At 37.7% G+C, this 10,319-nt stretch overlaps 1 protein-coding gene across 4 annotated transcripts in view; it reads right to left on the minus strand.

Annotated features, from left to right (window-relative positions):
• The window catches only part of LOC110024809 (cyclin-P3-1-like), a 17,667-nt gene extending 8,104 nt beyond the window's left edge, over positions 1-9,563 (minus strand). For all 4 annotated transcript variants that reach the window (XM_020724972.1, XM_020724971.1, XM_020724970.1 and 1 more), the window contains exons 1-2: positions 9,291-9,563; positions 8,299-8,717 (exon numbers count right to left, since the gene is read on the minus strand). In XM_020724972.1, the coding sequence (XP_020580631.1) occupies positions 8,299-8,699 (401 nt within the window). In that variant the 5' untranslated portion in view covers positions 8,700-8,717; positions 9,291-9,563. The remainder of the gene's footprint in view (positions 1-8,298; positions 8,718-9,290) is intronic.
• Between the last annotated feature and the right edge of the window lie 756 nt (positions 9,564-10,319).

Raw genomic sequence — 10,319 nt, forward strand, 5'->3', positions numbered from 1 at the left:
AGACACATTCTAGAGATAGCCAAAAATATAACGATTGCAATGAATGTTCCAAAGTATTTAGGGGGGCAAAAAGTTTTGACGATTGCTCAATTAATCAATAGGATGCCCTTAAGGGTATTGAATTGGAAGTCTCTTTGTTATATGTTAAAAGAAAATATAACGGAATCATTCCATTGAAAGTGTTTGGTTGTGTATGTTTTATGAAGGATAACAAGTCATCAATAGGGAAACTAAATCTAAGAGTTGTGAAATGTGTATTCGCAGGTTATTCTGCTACCCAAAAGAAATATGTTTGTTGGAGCCCGATAGAGAAGTGACTATTTATGAGCATGGATGTGTCATTTAGCGAATTTAAACCATCCTACACCCAAGAGGTGACGTCATCCTTCGGTGACTCACTAGAAACTAGAGATATGAGGTAAGGGGGTGAGTAATAATGATGAGAGAATAGTACACATGAGAGTAATGTCTTATCCTGCGATGTAGGATGAATCGATTGAGGAATCGAAAAATGAGAAGTGAACCAGAGGTGATGGGATTCAGGCTGAAAGTGAGCCAAGGGTGTAAACGCGAAGAAAGAAGCAAAACGAGGGAATAGTGTCAGTTGTGCTAGCAAGTGGCTTGTTTCGGTCTTCTCCAACTCTTGACACACCTACCCCATCCACCTCCAACTCAGAATTCTCAGGTGATATGATCCCTCCTCCCTCTTCTCCTAACCCTAAAACTTTAAGGAGGATCTCTTGCAGCAATGTGGAGCGTCTTCTTGATCGTTATGGGTGGGAACATGTCATTGCTAATTTTGTTTCATATTCTAAAGTATTACCTCTCCATTAACATTCATTGTATCTTTGGACAATGTCATTATACAAAAGTGTTGATAGGTTGTTAAAGGAGCAATCCCAAATGAAAAATAGTTTATGCATGAAGAGCTTGGGGTTCTTGATAAAAACCGAGCATGAGATATAGTGTCACTATCAGCAGGGAAAAAAGACAGTTGGGTGCAAATAGATCTTTACAGTGAAGCAAACTCCACAAGAAAAAGGTAGGGCAATACAAAGCACAACTAGTGGTGAAAGGGTACATACAAATATAAGGCATTGATTATGATGAAACATTTGCACCAGTAATAAAGATGATCATAATGAGAACACTGGTTTCTCTGACAGTGAATAGTGGGGGAAGGTTACACCAACATGATGTATAAAATGCATTTCTTCACGGTAAGTTATTGGAGGAGAAACATATGGAGATACCACCAGAATATGGCTTGAAGTAGTCTCCTCAAACTTGATTTGATAAGATTAAAAGAGATTTGTTAGGCATGAGATATCAGCAGATCAATTCAAGCCATACGGTATTTTTTCGGCAACATCAAGGTTACACCACTATCCTTGTTATATATGTTGATGACATCATTATCACTGGTGATGATAATGCAGAGATTGCACAACTAAGATAAAATTGGACAATGAATTTGAGTTGAATGATCTTGAACAACTCAGATAATTTCTTAAGATTAAAGTGATTCGTGGATCATAGATGATGGTTTTGTTTCAGGAAAAGTACATAATAGATCTCTTCACGAAAACAGACATGCTGAGGTGCAAACCTGCAGTCTTTTCAATTGACAAGAAGGTCAAGCTGAGTGCAGAGGCAAGATAATTAGTTGATCGTGAGAAGAACCAATAACTGGTGTCACGTCTGATCCATTTATGTTACACTCGACCCGCCATATTTCTTGCAGTGAGTGTGGTGAGCTACTACATGAATAATCCAAAGAATGTTCATATGGATGTAGTGCATCAGATTTTGAGATACCTGAAGAGTGCACCAAGGAAGGAGTTGATCTTCAGGAATAATAGGCATGTAGACATTAAGTATTTTTGTGATGATGACTGAGCGAGTCGTACAGATGACAGAAGATCCACCTCGGGATATTGCATGTTTATAGGGGGCAACTTGGTCTTTTGGAAGAGCAAGAAATAGTCTGTAGTAGTGAGGTCAACAGCAGAGGCAGAGTACAGTGGCATGGCCTTCGGAGTTGTTGAGATGATGTGGTTAAGACTCTTGTTGATCGAGCTCAAGGTGGACCAAAAAACTCAAATGAAGTTGTGGTGCAACAACAAGTCAATAATCAGCATTGCCAACTACCCGGTGCAACATGATAGAACCAACCAAACATGTGGAGATTGATAGATTCTTCATCAAGGAAAAGTTGAATGACGGGCTATTGGATCTAACTCATGTAGCCACTGGAGGCAAGTGGGCGACTGCCTCACTAAAGGACTTAGTTTCTTAGATTTGCTTAAGTTATGTGAAAAGATGGGCTTAGTGTATATCTTCTACCCATTTTGAGGGAGAGTGTTGAGAATTGGACCTCATTTAGGGTCCTGTTGGTAAAAAGGGAATATTGAAAAAATTTTGGGGTTTATTTGCAAAATGTTGTGCGTTCGACAAATGGGTGAGTTGATCACAATAGACAACCTGATAACTCATACGCAGCTCGTACTTGGTTGTTGGTACTCGGTTACTCGTATCTATCAACTTGTCAAACTCGGTGAGACAACTGGAAAAGGGAATTCGGTAGTCCCCCTTGGCATGTCATTGAACTCTTGAGCCTAAGTTTGGTCATGTGGCATTCCAATATATATGGTTGAAGAGAAATTGTAGAAAAGAAATTTCTCTTTTTTGTTTGCATTGGAAAAATAACAAATTAATTGTGGAAAAGAAATTTCAAAAGTTTTGCTGAAACCGTTTAAGAAAAGAATCTTATACGGGAGGATTCATGTTTATTGGAATATTCCATTAAGTACTTGAATATATTTTTGGTCCTAATACCTTGGGATCAAAAGGATAAGCAAATTGCAGATTCAGTCTATCTATATTTCTTTCTAATCCATTGTATGTTTATAGCTTTTTGTTATCTTCTTCAAGTGACTCATAGGTTTGCTTTTAGATTTTGTTTTTGTTTTCTTCCTAATTTTGTTTTTCATTTTATATAGTTTTCAGAAGTCCCTCTTCATTTAATTTTAATTTCCATCTCTATTTAATAAGATCCTGCTGGCATGGCCCTCACCTTTCCCACCAAAAAGAATAATAATTAAATAACGAACACAACCTACTGCTATTCATGCTCTTCAGTTTTAGTTCAACTTTTAACAAGGCTTGAAAAAAATAATAATAAGAGGAAATATGCATCCTGGGAAAAGTATGTTTTCTATGAGTCATAATGAATGGTTTGGGAACTATTGGTCAATAGGCAATCGAGGTAAATAGCGCCTTCATTCTGCTTAACTACTCCAAACCAAACACAATTTGACGATATTAAATAAAGCAACAAAGGGTGGAAGGCTATGAATTAGCGATCTAAAGCCAAACATTACTAAACAGTGCAAGTTTCAACAACAAAAATATTATAAAACAAAAATCTTTATTGCAATACAACACAAAAGATCCATCTCAGATCTGCAAAATACCGACTCTTTCAGTACAAATTATTTGCACCTAGCACATTGTACGGACAAAATATAGAGATAAAAGACAAAGGAGTGGCAATGCTCTAAAATGACATCAATTTCATTTTTTTTTCAGTCCAGTGCGATAGCAAAACGTTGGAATGGCTTATCAGTTGTGCTGATGATTACAAATAAAGTTGTAGTCACTATAAGCAGCATTCTTGCATTTTTAGAGGGTAGTGACATCTAGCAAAGCTTAACAGTATCAAATGGTATAATTAGCATGTACCTTTCATTTTTATTAGCAATGGACGTGATCATAATTAGCCATACTCCAACAATTTTGTTTTGGATTTATTTATTTATTTTACATGAATTTAGCTAAATCTTTAACTTGAATCTATAGTAACTGATCGTCAACCGTTACTGTTGCGGTATATATGTATATATATAGAAGAACGATTGCACGAAGCAAAAAATAGAACGATAAAATTCACACCAGAAAATAATAACACAACGGAACACATAGGTTTACGTGGTTCGGCAAATTGCCTACGTCCACAGTGTTGCAGAGGATTTTACTACTTGAGGAATTTACACAAGTCAATCACGTCAAATTACAAGAAAGAGTTTCTCACTTCTTCCTACCTGAGATTCAGCCTTTGACTTTACTCATAAGCCAATCCTTCACCCATGAGCAAGCACCGAAAAACCAAGGCAAAAGGAAGCCTTGGTCTACCCCTTCCCTGCCTTCCACTCTCATGAAACGGTCACAGGAGAGAACATCGTTTTCTTCTATTTGTTTGAGCGCCAAAGAGAAGAAAAGAATTGCCTTTTAGGCATGGGTCCACCACCAATTAATGTTGGCATAAGACATCTTTTGATTTTTCTCCTTTAATATAATTGTGGCTTCTCCTTCACATAGAAAGAAAAAGAAAAAGAAAAAGGCGACGCCGCCAGTAGAGAATATCAGTTTGAGGAAGAAGATGTTATTTATGTACCGGTCTCAAAATGAAATATTTGTTAAGAATGGACGATCCATGAATGAGGAGAATTGTTGAGATTAGTGGAGTTCAGTCCACTGTTTGAATATGATAGTTATTCTAAATTAAATGTTTTATTAATTTTTTTTCTTAACTGTTTTCGCCTCTTATCTCTTCCCTCCTCACATTTTGCATCTTCAAAATAAGGCAGTTGCCTTTTATGCTTGGGTCAACCACCAATTAATGCTGGCAGAAGACATCTTTTGGGTTTTCTCCTTTAATATGACTATGGCTTCTCCTTCACATAGAAAGAAAGAGAAAAATGCAATGTCGTCAGTGGAGGATATCAGTTTGAGGAATGAGATGTTGTCTGTGTACCGGTCTCCAGTGGGAAATTTGTTAAGTATGGAGCCCGACGATCCCGCATCAGCCTGCTCCCGCGCATACGCGAAGCGAAGACGCTTTTCCAGTTTTGCGAATCGTAGGCGCTTTCCTGCTCCCGTCTCCCGCTCGGTCGCGACATCTCCCGCCTCCACATTTCGCGAAACGATGCCTAATTGTGACTCTTCCTTGCTCAACTGTTCCCGCGCCAGGTTTCGTGATAAAAGGAGCGGCTCTCCTTCAAATTTAGTTGAAAGCACGGCCTTTTTTGTGTTCTTATTCAGGCTTTCTCGAGATAGAGGAAGAGAAGTGCAAGCAGTAGTTCCTTGTGGCAGAAGAAAGAAGAAAGAAGAAGAAGAAGATTGTTCTTTCTCTCTAGGCTTCTTCTTGGTCGTTTGTGGCAGAAGAGAAATTGGGCTTATTTCTCTTGTAAGTTTATTTTCTTCGATGTATCTCAGTGTAAAGAGAGCAAAGAAGTGAGAAATCCCTCTTGTAAGTCGAGAAGATCGACTGATATAAATTCCTCAAGTAGTAAAATCCTCTGCAACTTCGTGGACATAGGCTATTTGTCGAACCCAATTTGCCAAACCACGTCAATTTGTGTGTTTCGTTGTGTTACTATTTTTGTGTGAATTTTCTTGTTTTATTTTTCGCTTCGTGTCAATCGTTTATATATATACTGGTACAGAGACGTGTTTTGGATATGAGGAAGAATGATAACTGCAGATGAAGTGAGGGTTTCAGGGATCGAGAAATTTGATGGCACAAATTTTGGTTACTTGAGGATGCAAATAGAGGACTACCTCAATGGGAAGAAACTTCATTTTCCTTTATTGGGGAAAATACCTGAAAAAATAGATGATGCTGAATGAAATTTATTGGATCGACAAGTTCTGAGGGTTATTCGATTGACCCTATCGAGATCTGTTACACACAACGTTGTCAATGTGAGGACGACTGCAAATCTCATGACAGTCTTATCAGGTATGTATGAAAAGTTATCGGCGAATAACAAGGTGTACTTGATGAAAAAGTTATTCAATTTGAATATAGCGGAAGGTGTTTTTGTTGTTCAACACCTGAATGATTTCAATACTATCACAAATCAATTATCGCTATTGAAATTGATTTTGAACACCTGAATGATTTCAATATTATCACAAATTAATTATCGTCTGTTGAAATTGATTTTGATGATGAGATATGTGCGCTGATATCGTTGATATTATTAACAAATAGTTGAGAAGTCATAAAGATAACAGTTAGCAGTTCTGCAGGTAAATCAAAACTGAAATGTGCTGATATTTGTGATTTAATTTTGGCTGAGGAGGTGCGCACGAAAAATTCTAGCGAGATCTCAGGTACGAGTTTGACACTGAATGTTGATTTCAGAGAGAGATGACAGGAAAGGAACTCAAATAGAGGGAGATCAAAATCAAAGTATGGTCAGCAGGCAACCTGTTGTGGCAAGGCTGACCACATAAAGAGAAGTTGTAGGAATCCCAAGAAGTTGGAGAATAATAGCGCAAATGTGGTATCTGAAGAAGTACAAGATGCACTATTGTTGGCGGTTCATAGTAGTGTTGATGATTGAAGTGAAGAGGAGAGTGGGTCCGGGACACCCATTCCTATTGTTCCACATATAAATGTTGAGAACCACAGAGCTGTGAAAAAATATTGCAAGATGAAAGTTCGAGCAAGTGAGAGCTGACAGAACTTCCATCAGGAAAGAAGGTATTACACAAAAAGTGAGTGTACAGGGAGAAGACTGAATTTGATGGCAGTAAAAGGTAAAACGCTAGACTTGTTGAAAAAGACTTTCAGCAGAGGCAGGATATAGCCTATGTAATGGGAGTTGTAAGCAGAGACAAGAGTAACCTAAGAAATAGCTTGGAGATGCAAGACTATGTGGACCCTGTTGATATGTTGTCTAATGGTGTCACTCTTAAGAATCTAAAGTTATGCACAACTTCAGTTGGTCTTTTGGTGTGAAGACAAGGGCTTTGAAGTGCAGAGGTGGATGATTCATGTTTGAAGAAAAAGACTACGCTACCGGTGGAGGATATCAGTTTAAGAAAAGAGATGTTGCTGTCTGTGTACCGGTCTCCAAGTGAGAGATTAATTAAGTATGGAGCCCGATGATCCCGCCTCCGTCTGCTCCCGCGCACACGCGAAGCGAAGACACTTCGTCAGTTTCGCAAATCGTAGGCGCCTTCCTGCTCTCGTCTCTCGCTCTGTCGCAACATCTCCCGCCTCTACGTTTCGCAAAATGATGCCTAATCGCGACTCTTTCTTGCCCAACTGTTCTCGTGCTAGGTTTCGTGATAAAAGGAGCAGCTCTCCTTCAGATTTAGTCGAAAGCACGACCTTTTTGTGTTCTTCTTCAGGCTATCTCAGGATAGAGGAAGAGAAGTGCAAGCAATAGTTCCTTGCGACAGAAGGAAAAAGAAAGAAGAAGAAGAAGATTGTTCTTCCTTAACTTCTTCTTGGTGGCTTGTGGCAGAAGAGAAATTGGGTTTATTTCTCTTGTAAGTTTATCTTCTTCTGTGTATCTCGGTGTAGAGAGAGAAAAAGAGAGAGCAAGGAAGTGAGAGATCCCTCTTGTAAGTCGAGAAGACCGACTGGTGTAAATTCCTCAAGTAATAAAATTTTCTGCAACTTCATGGACATAGGCAATTTGTCAAACCACGTAAATTTATGTGTTCCGCTGTGTTACTGTTTTCTGGTGTGAATTCTCTTGTTCTATTTTTCGCTTCGTGTCAATCGTTCTTCTATATATGTATATACCACAACACATTAGTGGACCATAGATGTTTGCTTACGACACTTCAACATAAGCACATACAAAAAACAATGACAGAAATAGAAAGCAAATTTGAGCTCTGAGCATTGATTTAGCAGTAGCTTATGAAGCGAAAAAAAAAGAAAAAATACGAACATAAATGGTTGCATGGGGTTGACTAAATGAAGTTCTGACATTAAATATAAAATAATGAAATTACAATCTTATACTCAAGAAATCATTAGTTTAAATCAATTAATTAGACAAGGTACTATGGTATTGAAATCCAAGGGGTTACATCTGGGTAATAAACCAAATAGTTCTTTTTCGACAAAGATTTTATAGCTCTCCAATTCAATGTGATATGCTTAATTAATGGGCAAGAATCACAGATAACTTAATTTTGTAGAAAGATTTTCAATGATTTTGATTAAATTAATATTGTAGAAAGAACTTTGCGTAGAATGCTCCAATTTTGAACTGTGTAGTGAACCAAATGCTCAATCCACTAGCTTGGAACACAGTCTAAAGTTTGAAAGTAATTTTCACCTCAGAAATCTATGAGTGTCATAATGCTAAAATGTGGCATCAAGAAAGAAGACTATGTTGAACATTTATAAGCATTCTGTAAGCATTGTAGCACCAGTGCATTTTCCATACGAATTTGAGGAAAATAACCAAAAACATAAATACTTACGCATCATCAATGAACTTTGCTGCAACAGCAATACCCGTAATGAGCATGCGATGAACATTTAGGGGAGTGAGGTAAGTGCCTGTCCGAAGAAGAAACCTGTCAATGTATATGTAGGCTATGACAAAACAAGAAGGACTGCACTTTGAATACTTAAAAATGCGCTCAATATAGTCTTTTATTCCAATGTTAGGTGCTCTCAGCCCATGAAACATGGTAAGAATATCTTTTGTTTTCATCGATCCAAAGATCTCTTCATTTTTATGAATAATTCTCTCAAGGGCTGAAGAAAAGAGAGCTAACACGCATGGAAATTCAACAACTTTTTTCCCTGGCTCAGCCAACCCTAAACTTAGAAAGAGCTCGGGATGCATATCTTCCGTTTCATGCTGGAGAGAACCCATGATACGTCAGCAGAGCACCTAAATGAATCAATGGTGGAGACTTGGTTAATGATATTAACTGAAGAACATCATTGATCACAATGTACATAAGCAACGAGTCAGAATGTATAAGAAAGTCATTCTGACTTGGACAGCAATAACTCAGAACAAAAAAAATCATCTTTAACCACTGTTCTGCAAGGTAGCGTGATATGAATAATCTGATGAAAATGCTTCACTAAGTATTCAACATATCACTTGTTCGTAGCCACTAAGATGGCGATAAGATCGATTCTAGAACAAATATAACTCAGCGTTCTGTTTTTGGTTAGTTGGAAATAAAATTCTAATGACAATGTCTGATTACAAAAGTTCCATACACAATCAAGCAAAGATGGTTAAATACCCAACATAAACTCAAGATTTGCTAACAAGAAAAAAATCAAAAAATATTCAAAAACTCTAGAATCGCTGAATACAGGTTCCGAAAGTTTACAGAAAGACAGATCTACCTTCATTACCTCTTCCTACACGAACTTGTTTCCTTTCCCACTTCTTATAGTTATAAAGTCGACATAATAAATAGAATAGTGAGGAACAGTTAAATCTTACAGCTGAGGCGGTTCTCTAAAGAGCTTCGGCTGTTAAAGAAGATTGCCGAGTTGCTGTCATTTTCCCATTTGTCTGTAATGAAATCAGCAACTTCGGCCGGATAAAGAGTTGTGCTTTCAGAAGGGACGAAGAATAAATGGAGAATGAAGGGGGTTCCAGATTCAGGTACAATACTGTCGACAGCTAAAGGGAAGAGATGGAAAATAGAAATGAGGGAGAGTTGGAGAAGAAGACATTATTGAGTCGGTGGGAATGGGACCTCAAGCAGCAGGGTGGAAGATTTTTTAATTTTTTTTTTTTTTTCGAAAAAGTTCTTTTTTTGGGGCGAGATTTACATGAATAACTCACAATTATTATGCACTTGTATATCTAACATTTAAACATTCATATTTTTCTGTATTTCACTTAATTTTTTAAAATTTTGTTAAATATATCACAATCATTATCTTCTTAAAAATAAAATATTACTTCTCGTGCATCAAAATGTTGTATGTGTAGGCGGGCAGTTCTCTCTAGAATGCCTTGACAAAAATGAGTCGACTAGTATGGACAATAGTTGAAAGTGATGAATAGTGGGGATTGGCTTAAGTCAACCTTAAGAAGGGTTGGAACTTCTAGAATCCTACTTTCCCCCCTTCTTGCTTTTATGTTGGGTTTTTTATGTTGCTTCTCCTACAATGGATAATAGCTTTTCAAGTTTCAGATTGAAGAAGCTATCCATGGAGTCGTCTCATTTTCATGCATTAGCCTAGTAATCTTCAGATGTCCTGGCGAGCTCCTACCATCACGAACGCTATACAAAGTGAATGAACTGAAAGAGAAGCAGGAATCAACGGTCATTTGATGGTCCATGTATTTCGATGCCCTTGAGGAGGAGAATATCTCGCAAAATGATGAGATTCAGTTGTTGAAAGCTAGAATCGGTCGCTTAGGGAAGTAAATTGATTGTTAATAGAGTGAATATCCATGATGAAGATAGAGGAGGACCTTTTGCACGAGCATCCAATACAGTCTCGTTCATATGGAAAA

Source organism: Phalaenopsis equestris, unplaced genomic scaffold (genome assembly GCF_001263595.1).
Source record: "Phalaenopsis equestris unplaced genomic scaffold, ASM126359v1 Scaffold000276, whole genome shotgun sequence".
In the NCBI taxonomy this organism is placed as follows: domain Eukaryota; kingdom Viridiplantae; phylum Streptophyta; class Magnoliopsida; order Asparagales; family Orchidaceae; genus Phalaenopsis; species Phalaenopsis equestris.